Source organism: Sorex araneus, chromosome 5 (assembly GCF_027595985.1).
Source record: "Sorex araneus isolate mSorAra2 chromosome 5, mSorAra2.pri, whole genome shotgun sequence".
Lineage (NCBI taxonomy): Eukaryota > Metazoa > Chordata > Mammalia > Eulipotyphla > Soricidae > Sorex > Sorex araneus.
The window spans coordinates 171,659,233-171,676,198 of NC_073306.1; the positions used below are offsets into that span (position 1 = coordinate 171,659,233).

Sequence of the window (16,966 nt, forward strand, 5' to 3'; positions counted from 1 at the left end):
GAAAGCAGGTGAAAACCAGAGAATAACTTACCTTAATAGCCAATAATTTAATGCTCTAAGTTCAAAGCCACCATTAACAATGACGATGGCGGCTTGCCAAAGAAACCCTAATCGCTGAATTCCTCTTTACCCAAAGAGGCACACAGCAAAACAATGGAGTATGCCTCCCCAGTTTTTGAGCTTGAGCCCCTTGAGATGGCGTCATAAAAGAACTCCTTGAATATTGAGTGATTTGTTGCTATTGCTGTTGGGCCTCACCCTGTGGTGCTCAGGAATCAGTCCTGGGTCTGCACTCAGGGATTACTTCTGACTACCATATAGGATGCTGAGATCGAGCCTGGGTTGGCCACATGCAAGGCCCTACCTGCAGTACCTGAATGTTGAGTGATTTTTCTTTTTAAAGTAAGAGTAAGAATAATATTTCCTGGCTGTTTCCAACATATCTGGCCAGGAAGTGAACGTTTTCTATTGATTGGCTATCCTGTTCAGTCCTCTAGACAGTAAAACAATGGTGGCCATTTTATCCCTGTTGTTTTTTTTTTTTTATTTTATTGAATCACCGTGAGACAGTTGCAAGCTCCCTGTTTTGTTTTTAATCTCCATTTACAACAAAAAGAGCAGTCTAGAGGTTTAATCAGCAGCAAACCCGAACCCAAACCCACGAACACCTGCAAGACCGAGATCTATCAATAACCCAGTGACAGTCACTGACCCTCAGCTTTTACATGAATACAGACAAACAACAGAACAAGTACTGACAATAAATCTACTTTTCCCATCTCCTTGATTTCAAATTTCCCTTCTTTGGGAAAGATCCCCTCGCACCCCGTTTCTTTCTCAGCAAAGCAGACTAGCAGTTCTTACCCCAGGCTTGCGGGGGCCCATCAGCGCTGCAGGTGAGGCCCAGTCAGGTCCACAATGGCCTGTGAGGGGGAAAAACAGCTTTTCTACGACGCGTGAGCCCCTTTGCCCTCTACTGCATGCTGGTGGCATTACACCCTGCATGCCTGCATTAAATTTTTAGGGTGCTTTTGGCAAGTGAGGTGTGTGTGTGTGTGGGGGGGACTCCCAAGCAGTGCTCGGAAACCCAGGGGCCCCACTGGCCGTTCTCAGTCCCCCAGCCAGTGGTCCCATGCAAGGACCTGAGGTTGCAGTGCTGCTGGGGGCCCTGCAGTGTCGGGGTTACTCAGGCTACCCAAGTAGTGCTTGGGGGCCCCAGGGCTGTGCCCAGTGATGCGCAATGCTCAGGGAACCACATGCTACCACCAGGACTCGAACCCAGGTCAGGCGGGGGCTATAAATAACTGCTGTCATATCTCCTGAGTTTTCTTTCTTTAGTCTTTGGGCCACACCCAGCAGTGCCAGAGGCTTCCTCTTCAAAAGAAATGGTAAACATCATCTGTTTGATGTAGATTTCAGGGTACAGAGCAATGACTTCAGGGCAGTGCTTGTGACATTTTCCTTATACTTGAAGATCAAATGACACTGCTGAATTTTCCCAGTGAAGATGAAAATTCCTAAACAGGTTTGTCCACAGGAGAAGTGATCCACTTTACAAAAATGATTATAATAGATCTATGTTAATATGACATTGAGAAGGAGGTATGTTTATAAAGCAGGACTTCGTTAGCATCCACTTCCATGCCCCTCCCAGCAAAATGCAATGCATGTATGTCTACTTATATTTTATTTTATTTTGCTTTTTGGGTCACACCTGGCGATGCACAGGGGTTACTCCTGCCTCTACACTCAGGAATTACTCCTGGAGATGCTCGGGGAGCCATATGGGATGCTCGGAATCGAACCCGGGTCAGCCACGTGCAAGGCAAATGCCCTACCCACTGTGCTATCACTCCAGCCCCTCTACTTATATTTTAAAGGAAAATTATACAATAAATAGCTGTTCCCAAAAAAGCAACTGCAAAAAAAAAAAAAAACCCACTCTGTTCTGTTGTCCACATAAACATAAGGGGAATTTTCTGCACAACATCTGGAGAAAACTAATCCCCAGGACTGAGGTTCCCTAAGAGGGAGTGAAGTCCAGGAAGGAGCCAGTGGACAGTGAAGGAGGGCTATTGGCACAGCAGAGGCAGGGGTTGTGTGGTAACACTGTTCCGTGTGCCCTCAGACTTATGGACACCTGTTGTCTCATGACTCTGTGTTATACCCATCGGAAAGGGGCCGGAGCAGTAGTACAATGGGGCGGTGCTTACCTTGCACACGGCCAGCCTGTGTTCTATTCCCAGCATCCCATATGGTCCCCAGAGCACCACCAGGAGCAATTCCTGAGTGCAGAGCCAGGAGTAACCCCTGCACATTGTTGGGCCTGACCCAAAAAGAAAAAGAAGAAGAAGAAGAAGAAATTAAATTAGAGAGAGAAGAAGCATGTCAGCGGACACTGCCTCACGGGCACGGGGGCTGGTGCTTGCCCATGGTGGAGCGGTGTCGCAGAGACAAGAGGAGCTCTCAAACCTCTTTCCCTGCAGCAGTGCTCAGGCGATAATTAGCACACATATGTGTGTGCTGGATTGCTCTCTTCAAGTGAAATAGTCACTGAGGGGGCTTTAGATGCCCAAAGGTGTCTTCTTTCCTTTCCGACAACCTAACCTGGCACTGTCAAGAGTAAAGACCTTCTCTTTACTTAGCATTGAATGTGATTGCCGGAAAGCACCGAGCCAGGCTAGCGAGCAGGATTCCGCGGCCTCTCCATCCCCGTGCAGCTTCCCTCCACCCTGCACACAGAAAGGGTTAGGTCTGTGTTCTAGGCCAATTCTCTCCAGCAACTGCATGGAACTTGAGTCTGTGGTACATTGTCATTCCAGAAATACAGTTCCTACTGGACAGGGGATAAGACAGGCATAGAGAGAACAGGAAACTTGTTCAAGGGTATTATCCACAAAGAGACAAAGTCAAGATTCATAAATGATTCAATATGGTTCCATAATCTGCATTTTCCCCATGACTCCACCCTCTCCCTTTGGACTTCTGTCACTGTCACTGTCATCCCGTTGCTCATCAATTTGCTTGAGCAGGCACCAGTAACATCTCCATTGTAAAGCTTGTTGTTACTGCTTTTGGCATATTGAATACATCACGGGTAGCTTGCCAGGCTCTGCTGTGCGGGCAAGAAATTCTCAGTAGCTTGCCGAGCTCTCCAAGAGGGGTGGAGGAATGGAACCCAGGTCAGCCTTGTGCAAGACAAATGCCCTACCCACTGTGCTATTGCTCCAGCCCCCTCGGACTTCTAAGGCCCATTAAATATTTATTTGCAGTAAGTGATTAGAATGCCGTGCTCAAAACTGTATGAACTAATACCTTTGTCATTTTTTAAAATTTTGTTTGAGGGGAGGCCTTTCAAGGGGTGAGTAAGGCATACCCAGCAGTGCTCAGGGACTATAACTGATTCTATGCTCAGAAGTGAACAGTGGCAGTGCTCAGGGACCAAACCAGGGTCTCCTGCAGAAAAAGTGCTTTGCTTTCAGTGTTCTCTTTTTGCCCCTTGAGCTGATAGCTTTGATTTGTGATGCTTTTATTTTCTTCAAAAAATCTTTTCATCTCTGTCTCCCTCTTCTCTTGCTCTGAGCATCAGAGATATGTTCTGATATCTCTTTCAATTTCTCTACCTACCCCAACACACACACACACACACACACACACACACACACACATACACACACACACATTCTCTCCCCCTCCCTGAGCCCCACCCCTGATTTCAGATTTCCATCTTCTTACATAAATTGCAACAGAGCTTAGGGTTTCCTCAGGTGGATGGAGGTCTATTTTAAAGAAAACTCAGGAAAACAATAAGCTACAGATGCTACAGGAAGAAAGGAAGCAGATAGAGTACGTGATTGACAGAGTCCATGGGATTTTCCTTTACCCCTTTCTGATGAGACATGAACCGATAAATGAAGGCAATTGCTAGATAGCTTCTTAGAAACAAGGAATAAAAAAAATTACCAGTGCTTCACTAGTCTGGGGTTGTCCTTTAAATCACTAAAAATTTCCCACTGCTGCTTGCGATGATTCGATTCCTCCATCCCTCTCGGAGAGCCCGGCAAGCTACCGGGAGTATCCCACCTGCACGGCAGAGCCTGGCAAGCTACCCATGGTGTATTGGATATGCCAAAAACAGTAACAAGTCTCACAATGGAGACGTTACTAGTGCCCGCTTGAGCAAATCGATGAACAACGGGGACGACAGTGCTACAGTGCTACAATGCTTGCGATGATTAAGAAAACTAAATTCTGTAGTGAGGAAGCTATTCTATTTCTTCTGATTCCCTTCCCAAACTTCTGAGTCTCTTAGTGAAAGATGCTTATTGATAGTGTTCCACAGTCTTATTTTTTTTAAATAAAAAGAGATCAGATCTAGGGGCTGGGGGTGGGAAGGAAGGAAGCAGAGCAGCTCAAGCCAGTCTTGATGGAGCCTTGGAAGGACAGCTGCTAGGGTTGCCCAGAGAATGACCCAGTGCCAGTGGTCTGTTACCTCTCCCCCAGTGACGACTCACTAGGCTTCTCTTGACCTCTTTCTCTTCTCCATCTACTCCTAGCCTCCCCTGAGGGCGGCCTTGGCTTCTCCTTCTTCTCAGTCAGGGCTTATGGGCAGGAGGGTATTTCCCACAAGACATGTGATTGGCTCTTTGACCCCAGGCCCAAAGCAGAGTGTCTCTATGTACCTCTATATGGGCAGCAAAGGTTCCCTGGACCCCTGGAACTAAGGGCCTGGAACTGCCTTCCTGTAGTCTAAGTTGTGGTCTAGCATGAAGCTCATGTTAACTAAATAAAGATCCTCAGTTTCATTGTAAACACCATGAAAAAGAGTGACAGGTGATAATATGTAAATTATGTCTTTAAAAAAAACTAAAGCTAGTCATTTTCCCATGTGGTTAAGAAATTTCCATCACTTGCCATTTATTTGCTACATAGATGAATATGAAGCAGGGAGATATTTTCCATTTAAACAAATAAATATAAATGGTCCTAGATAAGTCAGGGGAAATAAATGTAAAGGGTCCTAGATTAGTCACAGGAAGCTAATTACACATTTTGCAGACATTTGGTAAATTTTGTTATCAAGAACTAAAGCAACACAGTCCAATGGAGTATAGAAATAATGCAAAGACATCTGTTTTGTTTTTGTTTTATGCAAATAATTTTTGAATGATCCAGTTTTAAATGTAATATTTTACAGGACACAATGAGGGTTGGGGAGATAGCTCAGAGGGTTGGAGCACTGTTCTGGGATGTACAAGGCCCTGGATTCTGCCACCTCCCTGCATGGCATTCCAACATTGTAGGATAACATTGGTTTGTCCCTGCTCCCTTACTGCAGGGAGCTTAGGTTTATTGGGTTACATCATTCACAGTGCTCCCGAGGCACTCCCATTCCTCTGTGTTTATCTTTAACCTCTTCTCTGTTCTCTGCTTCCCCTATCAGTTAATCACCAATATCCCCAAATCAGACCCTATTATGACTTGTAAGGTCAGACCCTCCTAAGGACTCTGAGTTTTGTACTTGTAATTGAAATACTGCTTTTCTCTTTCCCTTATGTCCTTTGCATGGTTACTTTAGAGCAGTGTCCTTTTTGAATAGACACAGGAAGATAGTTAATGCTATGCTTTTGTAACTTGGGAGTTTATTGACTCCGGATATTTACTCCTGGGTGTAGGATATCATTGGTTTGTCCTTTCTCCCTTGCCATAGAGAGTTTAGGTTTATCTGGTAATAATCTCTAAACATTTTAACATTGGTATGTCCTGTTCCCCTTGCCATAAGGAGCTTAGGTTTATTGGGTCACACCCATCAAAGTGCTCCCGAGTCACTCTCATTCCTTTGTCTATCTGTAACCACTTCTCTATGCTCTCTTCCCCAACCAGTTAATCAGCTTTTCCCCCTAAACAAACTCTGCTAATTTGTAAGGTCAGACCTTTCTAGGACACTGAACTTGTATTGTAAGTTAATACTGCCTTTCTCCTCTCCTTGTGTCTTTTGAATAGTTTACTTTAAAGCAATGTCCTTTTTGTATGGACAAAGAAAGACAGTTGTTAATATGCTTTTGTAACATGGGATTTAATTGGCTTCGAATATTATTCACTCCCAGGCATCTGCTTTCTCGACTTAAGCCTCAGTTGCCCTTAATTCCTAGCACCTCAAAGGCAGGGTCCCAACAAGGAATGGGACGGACCCAGGGCAAGCGGTGAGTTATGTGCTACCCTGGCATCAAGATGGGCCTGGCCAAAGTGCTTAATGCTTAACTGTAAGTTAAGAGCTTGGTCATGGACGAATGCTGTCATTATCCAAAAGTAACAATGAGACTAGAACCCTGCTAGGGATAGGAAAGACTAATCTGGCCTGAGCACTGTAGTCTGAGATTGAGATGACCCCAAGAGAACAATTCTATAAATTTAATGCATCTCTTGTTGTGTCCATACAAAATGATTAATAATATGAATACTTATATGTTAGATGGACAAGGAGAGGAGAAACACACCCATGGGATTCTGCCCTTGGGTGGGTCATCCTGCTGAAAGAGAATCTGTCCTAGAAGAAGCATCCTCTGAGGGAAAGAAATTTACCCCTATTGATTGTGACCACACCTATGTGTAAGTCCCAACCCCTCATGCTGGGGGATTTAACTAGGCTGTAAGAGTGGGCTGGGGGCCAGTCCCAGTGCCAGATCTGGAGAAGCTAGATTGAGATCCAGATCCAGATCCAGAGAAGAAGAATGAAGTAGCATGGGGGAGGAAGAAGCAGGAGGAGAATCAGAGGAGAATTGAGATGGGAATAGAATAAACTGCAACTGAGACCTACCAGCCTGGCTCCCGTTCCTTCCTTCGCCTGCCTCATCATCGCCATCAACCTCCCCGGGGTGGGGGAAGCAGCGTGAGACTACCAAATGCAGGCGGAGGGAGAGAGAAAGAGCGCCGCTGTTCTGTGCCTGCTGTGTTGTGCTGCCCTTTTTGTGTGTGTGTTTACACACTGGGCATATGTCATATTTACTCAACTTAAGCCTCAGTTATCCTTAGTTTCTAACACCCCCAAAACAGAGTCCCGATGAAAGGACTGGATGGACCTAGGGCAAGTTGTGAACTACCCTGGCATCGAAACGGGACAGGCCAAGTGCCATGAAACTTGTAATAAGTTTAGAGCATGGTCATGGATGAATTCTGTCATGACCCAAAGAGAAGTGACAGGACAAGGACCCTGCAGGGATTAGGAAGGACTAATCTGGTCTGAGCACTGTAGTCCAGGATCTATAGTGAGATGTCCCCAGGAGAGACACCCTATAAATTTAATGTATCTCTTACTGTATCCATGCAAAACGACTAGAAAGATTATTAAGAATTATAAACCTAAGATGATGTTTATGGACTAAGAAAAGGAGAAGTAAGTCCTTAGATGAAATTCCCCTCAAGAGTGGAATTTCTTTGTCTTAGAAGAGCTTCCCCAGAAGGAAGGGCTTTACATATATTGACAGTGTTATCTGACCAAGTTGTAGTTGTTCCTCCAGTGCAGGGAGGCTGGGCTCTAGACTAAGGCTGCAAGCACTGGGCGTGGGGAGAGTAGCATGGGGAACAGGAGAAGACAGGACTGAGGGGCAGTGGGGGTCTGCAATGGGGTGCTCAGTGAGACTGGAGGAGACACGTGGGGAGAGTGGAATCAATGGTGAGACTGAAATTGGAATAGACAGTATCTGATCACAAGCCAGCCTGGCGGCCCTGTTCCCTCCTTCATGTGTCTGTTGGTGGTGGCTGCAGGCCGGGGTGTGGAAGTGGCTCATGGTCACGGAACACACATGGCGGGACAGAGTGCCGTGCCTCTCACTTTACACACAAGACCATCGTTATAAACAACACCATCACATCTGAGCTTTGCTTTGCAGGCTGAGCACTTAGAAACCATCAGACCCACATTACCAAGGAATGGGCCCTGAATACTACCGGGGAGCCACCCCAAAAGTAAAGAGGTTAAATAAAATTAAACATATATATATATATATATATATATATATATATATATATATATACTTTAACCTGGTCCATTCTATAAAAATATTTACATGCACTCAGTATAAAAACTAACAAAACCTTTCACATTCTTTATTTTTCATCCAATGTTATAGAAATCTGTGTTTAGAAAGCATATGTTACACTCACAGCATATTTCAACTTAGAATTGTCATATTCTGGACGCAGCAACCGCCATGACTATTGGCTACCATATTGGATAAATAAGGAGAGAGCCTGAAGTTAATAAATAAATACTCTACAATTTCCCAACAAACTGGAACTCTAATTCTACCCCCACTTTTTCCTAGTAATGCCCGATAGTGAAAGTTTTATTTTTACCTCTCAACACCAGTTCTACACCTTTTCTCCCAATATCAGTTTCCACACCTGGCAAACTACCTGTGGTGTATTCCATATGCCAAAAACAGTAACAAGTCTCACAATGGAGACATTACTGGTGCCCACTTGAGCAAATCAATGAACAACGGGACGACAGTGCTACACTACACCTTTTCTCACTGGGTCTGCTCACTCTATAAATGATCCCTTAGGACCTGTGATCGCAAGAATCACCCCAAAGGCCCTAAGGACAAGAAATCAATTCTACAGAAATATGATAGAAAGGGGAAGAGCTAAGCAAACAGTAAAAGAGATTAAAGAGGAAATAAGAACATGGAAGGTTTTGGAAAAAATACAACAGATAGATTAATAAGGAAAAAGCAAAAAAGCATTCAAAAGACTGGGGAATGGCTAGTGGAGAAAATTAGGATGCTGGGAAGTGACAGAAATTAATGAATACAAAAAGAAGGGGGAAAATAAATAGAGAAAATAAAATATGTGGGCTACATGAAGGAGTGGCCACGAGAGAAGTAGAAAAGGAAAAGGAGGAAGCATGGAGTTCTCATTTGATTGCTGCTTACTCCATAAATATGAACGTGTTCATCTTCGAAGAATTCTAGGGTAACTCGGTCATGTACTAAACATCTGCTAAGACACATTAGCCACAGGACTTCCCTGGGTTTCCTCATCTGCTTCTCCATCATGATTCATTGCTTAATTGCCTCTGAAAAAGGAAATCAGAGTCTTGCATATTAAGCTCTCTTCCAATCCATTCAGAGGTCTACTAGAGCAGCTTTTATCAGCAAATAAGAGTCAATCGTTAATTTTCAATAATTTTATCACTTAACCATTATTAAAAATTAAATAAGAAATATTAAAATCAAAGCAGTAAGTTCTCAAAACTCATAAATTACTCAATATTTTTATAATATATTATCCATTGTTATGTTCTTACAGTTATTTATGTAATGATATCTATATTAGAGAAATATATAAAATGGTAAGTGTCTGATGCATTTCCTCCTTATTCCATCCTTAATGACATCATATAGGCTTGTTGAAATGGTGTGGCAAGACTATTCACACAATGCGGTTGTGGACACTGAAAATCAGGGCTTCACTATTTTGCTTCATTATGAAAGTAATGAAAATATTCATTGTCATAAGTACTTTGGTGTGCAAAGGGAGAAAGAATCTATTATATCAGCATACTATTGCACTGGGTACCGCATTGAATATTTGAAAAAGAAAAGTCAGACTGGAGAAAGAGTACATATAGTAAGATGCTTGCATGTGGCCAACTCAGGTTCTATCCCCAGCACTGGCAGGGAGCATAGCCAGGACTGATTCTTGAGCACAGTCAGGAGTAAGCCCTGAGCACAGGCAGGTGTGGCCTGAAAAAGAGAGAAAGGAAGGAAGGAAGGAAGGAAGGAAGGAAGGAAGGAAGGAAGGAAGGGAGGGAGGGAGGGAGGGAGGGAGGGAGGGAGGGAGGGAGGGAGAGTCCTGAAGAAAGGAAAGTAGCAGGAAGCAGAGAGAAATCTTAGCGAGTAGGGCTTTTGTCTTGCACCTAGCCGACCTGGGTTCGATCACCAGCACCCCAAATGGTTCCCCTGAGTTTGCCAGGAGTGATTTTGAGCTCAGAGTCAGGAGTAAGCCTTGAGTATGGCCCCAAAATAAAACAAACAAAAAATGGAAAGGAAAACTAGCAATCAATAGTTTCACCATCCTAATAACTAACATTCATTGAGCTTCCCCTTTGTGCTGAGTACTGTTCTAGACCACCACTAATCACCACCATTAATTCAGTGAATCTCCTTAACCATAATATGAGGCAAACATGACTATATTTCTCATTGGACATTGAAGATAATATAAAAAGAAATCATGTGATCACACAAGGTCCCCAGAAGGAGGTGAAGAGACCGAATCCCAGCATGGAAGCCCTGTGTCCAGAGTGCACAGACTATGCGCTGTCTACTCTGGAGTGAATATCAGCCCTACCCTAATTTATTTTATTTATATGTCGTGCTGGGGATCAAACCCAGAGCCTAAGACATGCAAGGCAAGTGCTTTACTGCTGAGCTATTTTTCCAGCTCAGCCAAATCCTTTATACACGTTCTGTCTCAGACTTCTCATTGCAACCATTTGAGGGGCGCGATTATTATATCCAGTCTACAAATGAGGGAAAAGAAGGCTGAATGAGTTCATTAGAAGTCAACCAAGGCCATGAGACTACAGAGAAGTTGAGTCAGGATTTAATTCCAAAATGCTTCATGCTGATTTAGCAGATTTAACACTGTTTCTCTGCTACTACCAGCTTGGGGAGAGACCTATTTTTAATTCCCGTTTTCTTGGTTTTGATAGTGACGAATTTTTTAAGCACAGGAGAATGTAAAACCAAAGGCAAGCACAAATTCATCAGCAGGGAGTGATAATAGTTTTGTATACTATCATTTAGACTTCAACATCTTTCACAATTTTGTATTCTATGTTTCTCATTTATGTGGGAAGAATTTTCCAACATGAACAACATTCCACATTATTTTTAAAGATTACAGTAAAAAATACATAATACAAGATTTACTATCTTAACACTACACCTTTCTTCTGATGGTTGTGAAATACAACACTAAGTAAGTATAGTACTGTGTTCCTTTGTTGGAGGTTTGTATTTTCAAAATTTCAAAATTCTGAAAAAAAATCTTTTTTGATTAACAATAAACCTGTAATGACACACTTGCAAATATTGCATAATTTGAAATTTTATTTCAACTGCTTTATTTAGGATGGATTTCCAGAAGTGAAATTCAAATCAAAAGACATGATTCTTGTTTGTGTTTGTTCTGGGCCACATCCAACAGTGCTTAGGGTTCTTCCTGTCTCTGTGACCCCTGGTAGGACTAAGGGACAATCATGGTGACTGTAGTTCAAGGCATGCAAGGCAACTCTGAACTCTTGTACCATCTCTCTGGTCCCAGAACATGACATGTGTATGTATATTTTTTAAAGCAGAGTCAATGTTCTTACCTGGCCCTTGACAATGAATTCTCAATTTCATTTTCATATTCAATCTGAATTTTATTTATTTTATTTTATTTTTTTGTTTTTGGCCACACTTGACAGTGCTCACTTCTGGCAGTGATGAAGAGAATACATGGGGTGTTAAGAGTTAAATTTATTTTATTTAGTAAAATAGCATCGTTTTTATTGAATGAAACTTATTTAGAAAAATGTGAAGGAAGAGAAAGAGAAGAAGCTCATGTTCAAGAGAATACATGGTAGTTCCTTCTCCCTCTCAACTGCCTTCTCCCCAGCACTTGAGGCAGCTTTCCAACTGTGGACCAACCTTCCTGACCCTTGTTTCTACTGTCCTTGGGTATTAATCTAATACTGTGTGTGATTTTTTTTTCTTTTTGGGTCACACCCAGCGATGCTCAGGGGTTTCTCCTGGCTTTGCACTCAGGGATTACTCCTGGCGGTGCTTGGGGGACCATATGGGATGCCGGGGATCGAACCCGGGTCGGCCGCGTGCAAGGCAAACGCCCTACCCGCTGTGCTATCGCTCCAGCCCCTGTGTGTGGATTTTTTTTTTATATCCCATAAATGAGTGCAAATGTCTTTCCCTCTCCTTCTGCCTCATTTCACTTAGCAGGATACTCTCCAGGTCCATCTATTTATAAGCAAATTTCATGACTTCATTTTTCTAACAGCTGCATAGCATTTCATTGTGTAGATGTACTGTCATTTCTTTAGCTAGTCATCCGTTCTCGGGCAGATGACAAAGATAGTTGAAAATGATCACTCTGGAGAAGAATTGCATGCTGAAAGTTGGTAAAGGAATAAACACGATAACCTCTCAGTACCTCTAATGCAAACCATAATGCCCAAAAGGGGAGAGAGAGAGAGAGAGAGAGAGAGAGAGAGAGAGAGAGAGAGAGAGAGAGAGAGAGAGAGAGAGAGAGAGAGAGAGAGAGAGAGAAGGAAAGTGTCTGCCATAGAGACAGGCTGATGGGTACTGGGAGGGAAACTGGGGACATTACTATACTGGTGGAGGGATGGGTATTGGAACATTGTTATGACTAGAACCCGATAATAAACAGCTTTGTAAATGTGTAGCTTATATCTTAAAGTGGTGAGAGAGAGAGAGAGAGAAGGAGAGGGGTGGGGAAGAGAGAGAGAGAGAGAGAGAGAGAGAGAGGGAAAGTGGAAACGTGCCTGCATAGAGACAGGCTGGGGGAGGTAATGGAAGGAAAGCTGGGAACACTGGTGCTGGGATACGTACACTAGTGGAGGGATGGGTGTTGGAACACTGTATGACTAAAACCTAATCATGAACAGCTTTGTAAGAATCTATCTCTGAGTGATTCAATTAAAAAAAACTTAAAAAAATAAAAATTCAGTGTTCAAATCAAAATTACATCCTTTTATTCACCTTTATTACCAAATATCAATGGTGGACTAAGGTGTGAAAGCACACATTTTTATCTATTTCATTTCCATCTATTTCCAAAATTGTTTTCATATTTGTGTTGATATTTCCAAGGAATATCAAAAGTAATAAGGGGAGATGTTTTTAGACCTCTATTTGGTTTATTTCTTCTGCTGGCACCATCAGCTTAATATTGATGGCAGCTCTTAGGTTAAACCAAAAAAGTCCATGTTTGCTCTTCTCCTTGGGCCATTCCAAATAAGTTCTTCGTGCCATCAGAGTTTTGAGCTTGTGATAGCTGCCAGGAATGGAATACTGTGGAATAGGCTCCAGCAAGATCAGGATTAAGTTATCAGACCCTTCATGAAACAGGTTGTGGTGGGCGAAGTAGAGCTCATAGTGGCACCACTCGCTCTGCACAAAGTGGGGAGACAAGACAAAGATGGACTTGTAGCTCTTCTCTATGCAGTTGATGATGTTCTCCACAATGCTCTTGCCTGGGACAAAGTTTCTCTCATGAAGACAGACCCGGATATCTTCCTTTTCCAAGTTGGGCAGTAATTCATTCTTCACCCAGGCAGAATCGTGCCCGCTGTATGAAATGAAGGCATGGAACTGGAGAGCTCTTTGCAGTTCCTCTAAGTCTACATTCCTAGCTCTGCGCCGGGTCTGGGTCCACTGGCACACCATCCTGAGATACCAGGGCACATCAAAGTAGACACAGAGGACGGTCGTGCCTATGGCCCACACCAGCACAGTGCCCACCACAGTGGCCAGCAGCAGAGAGGGGCTGCACGATAATTGAGACACACGGAAGTCCTGGAGTGGGGTTCCCTTGGCGCTTTCTGGATAGTCACACGTGTAGGAAGCAGGCCAGTCCTCTACCACTGCCCTTGAGGCTTGGCCTACACGCTGGATAAACTCCCTCAGCTCACATGTACACTGGAATGGGTTGTTTCCGGCTCTCAGTGACCTGATCTTTTGGCAGTTCTGGAAGAAATCAGCGGCTGGATTGGAAATGGCATTGTAGTCAATGGTCAGTACGGAAAGACTGCTAAAGGCGCCGCATCCGGGCAAGTTGGTTAAAGAGTTGAAGGCAACATTGAGTTCCTCCAAAGCTTCCAGACTATTGACAGCATCTGGAATGCTCCTTATTCTGTTATTGTGAAGATCGAGAACCTTGACCCTGAGAGGTAAGCATCTGAAAACAGAGTCCGTGAGCAGATTTGAAGACATATTTAAACTTAATAAACTTTTAGTCCAAGAACAATTTCCTTCATCTACATCATACCTGAGAGCATTCTGGCTAATATCCAACTGTTGCAAAGATTTCATCATCTTGGTCATTTGAATTATATTTGCAAGTTCCTTCAATTGATTCTTTCGTAAAATAAGTGTTTCTAACAGTGTTAAATTGTCACAATTTTTAAAAACCATATCTGTTAAGAGATTATTGGAAAAATCCAAATATAGAAATGGGCTAGATTGGGACGGGCAAAGCATATGGACCATGCGGGTGGAGGATACTGTAAGGCTTGGGATGTTCATATTTGAAAGTATTTTATAGACAACATTTTGTGGAAATTTGAACACATAACTTACAAGTTGGTGTATAGATATGGCCTTCAGTGAAGTGTTAGTATAATCAAAATTTCCAAAGTTAAGTTGATGTCGGAGAGTCACATTTGTCATTGAGAAATACTCTATGCTCGTAGGCCAAACCAACTGAAGGATGTTGAAGAAACAATCCCAAGTTGTTTCAATGTTATTTAAAGTAAGATTTGATATCTTTGGATTCTTCTGAAGATTTAACAGAACATTCTGGAATGAACATCTATTATCGATGGTAGCACACTTCATGTTAGAAAGTTCCAGACTTACTGCTGTGCTGGTTGACACATCCAAGTGGAAATGGAAGTCCTTTTCTGTGGGGAAAATAATGTGTAGGCTCTCTGTGTTAATATGTTGGAGGCTTTCAGGGTCTTCTTCCTCCCCATAAGATTCTCCTAAGACCAGTAACATCTTTTTGATGTTCAAATGAGCAATTGTCTGCATCACAGATTTCTGTAGTCTTGTGGCACTCAGGCCCAGAAATTCTAACTGGGTCATGCTGCCAAAGTCTTCACATATGGGTAGGGCATCAAATGCATTGAATGAGAGGTCTAAGTGCTTGAGGTTCTCAATGGGGTGACAAGAAATTGTTTCCAACTCGTTGTGAGACAAATCCAAGTACACCAATTCCTGGTTGAACTTGAAAACACTGATGTTAAGATATTGGATTCTATTATGAGAAATTATCAAAACCTTCAGCTTGGAGAGAGGTAAAAAGTCAGAAGTGTGAAGGTCTGATATAGAATTTTGTGATAGCTCTAAGATGGTGGTTTCCCCAGGTAGATCTTTGGGAACATGTTTGAGACCTGTTTTTGATCTGTTAACTAAGAACTCACTTTCATCAGATAAGTGAACTCTGATCTTAAGTATTAAGATGATGATGACAGCAAGATGATAAATGTTAGAATTACCTTTAGTCATTTTGTAACACTGGACATTAGGGCAACTGATAATCTTTGGATCTTCTTGATACAGATATGAATCCTAAGGTTGGAAACACATTAAATGATTATATTAAAATAGCATTAATGGCATTAATGGCATTAAACATTATTTTTTCTAGAAATTTACTAAACAAAGGCTACTCTTTGGAGTCACACACCTTGGAATATATACATATTGACAAAAAATATTGACAATATTAATCAAATAAATTAGGCTCTTAATTTTATTGCTTTGGACCCACACCTGAGCTGTGTCTAGGACTTACTCCTGACCCTGAGGAAATGATTCCTCAGAAATGATTACTGTATCCTCAGGAATCATACCTACTGGTGCTAGGGATTTAACCCAAGTCAGCTGTGTGTAAAGCAAGTGCCTTAATCTCTATACTATCTTTCTGCCCCCAAATCAAATAACTTGTTCATATAGATTGAGTAATGGGTTGAATGATGTATCCCCAATATTTCTGTCCACATCTAGAAATGGCAAATATTAGAATTTCTTTGGAAAATGGAATTTCTGCAGAAATTTGGGATTTGGATATCAAGACAGCCTCCTGGATAATGCAGGTGGTCTCCAAATCCAATGAGTGTCCCTAATAAGTGAAAGGGCAGGGAGTCCCATGACTGGACAGGAGAAAGAACAACAGAGACACAGAGAAGATTCTTAGGAAGATGGGCAGATACAGGAGTGATGCAGCCACAAGCAAGGATGTCATGAGCCTCTAGTAGCTGAGGGAGGTCCAAGAGAGAGTGAGTTTGGACTTTGAGTCTTCAGAACTAGCATTTCTACTGGTTAAGTCCTCAAATTTGTAGTCATTGATTACAGTAGTCACAGAAACACATTTTTCTGTTCATTTGTTTTGCTTTGTTTATTGGCTTTTTTTTTTTGGCCCTATTCAAGAGTTCTCAGTGGCTATTTATTCCTGAATCTGTGCTCAGAAATGATTCCTGGCACGGCTCAGAGGATTGTATATGGTGTTGGGGATCTGAACTAGGGTTGGCCACGTGGCAGGCAAGCACCTAACCCCCTGTACTGTATCTTTGGTCCCTGAAAGTGTTTTTCCCTGTTCACAGAAAGCCACCTCTTCTCGGCCTTACAGGATCCTTAAAAACTCAAACCAGAGCGATAGTACACAGCAGGTAAATGCTTGCCTTGCATAGAGCCAACCTGGGGTCCATCCCTAGCACCACATCTGGTCTCCAAATCTGCACCAAGAGTTATCCCAAAGGGTTAAAGCCAGGAATGAGACCTGAGCACCACTGGGTGTGGCTCAAAAACCTGACAACGACAAAAATCAAACCCAAACCAAAGCCAAAAATTCAAAGTAGGACTCACAGCAGGGTACTTGATATTCTTGGCCTGCTGCTCCCCATAATTACCATGACTACCTTGGGAGTTCCCTTCCATGTAGTAGAATCCAGATGGTTGCACCGTCCATTATCTACACGTGGTTTGGAGCCACACTCTGGTTTTATTCAAAAAGTGATTTCATTATGGTGAAAAGCTTATTAGAAACCTATTTATCCTATTTTTAATTTGAACCCTATTTAGTAATAACCTGCTGGTCCCTGTTTTAGGAACTAATGGTAAAGCCATGAGCAAGAATAAATTTTAATACCCAAAGA

General features: G+C 42.6%; 1 protein-coding gene across 1 annotated transcript; it reads right to left on the minus strand.

Moving 5' to 3' along the window:
- Positions 1 to 12,929: 12,929 nt before the first annotated feature.
- On the minus strand, positions 12,930 to 15,317 carry TLR1 (toll like receptor 1). The gene has a single exon (XM_004608066.2). It carries the CDS (start codon positions 15,315 to 15,317, stop codon positions 12,930 to 12,932), a length of 2,388 nt encoding a protein of 795 aa, XP_004608123.2.
- Positions 15,318 to 16,966: the final 1,649 nt, after the last annotated feature.

Excerpts from the sequence above, each read along its gene's own strand:
- TLR1 (XM_004608066.2), bottom strand. The coding sequence starts at position 15,317 with ATGACTAAAGGTAATTCTAACATTTATCATCTTGCTGTCATCATCATC.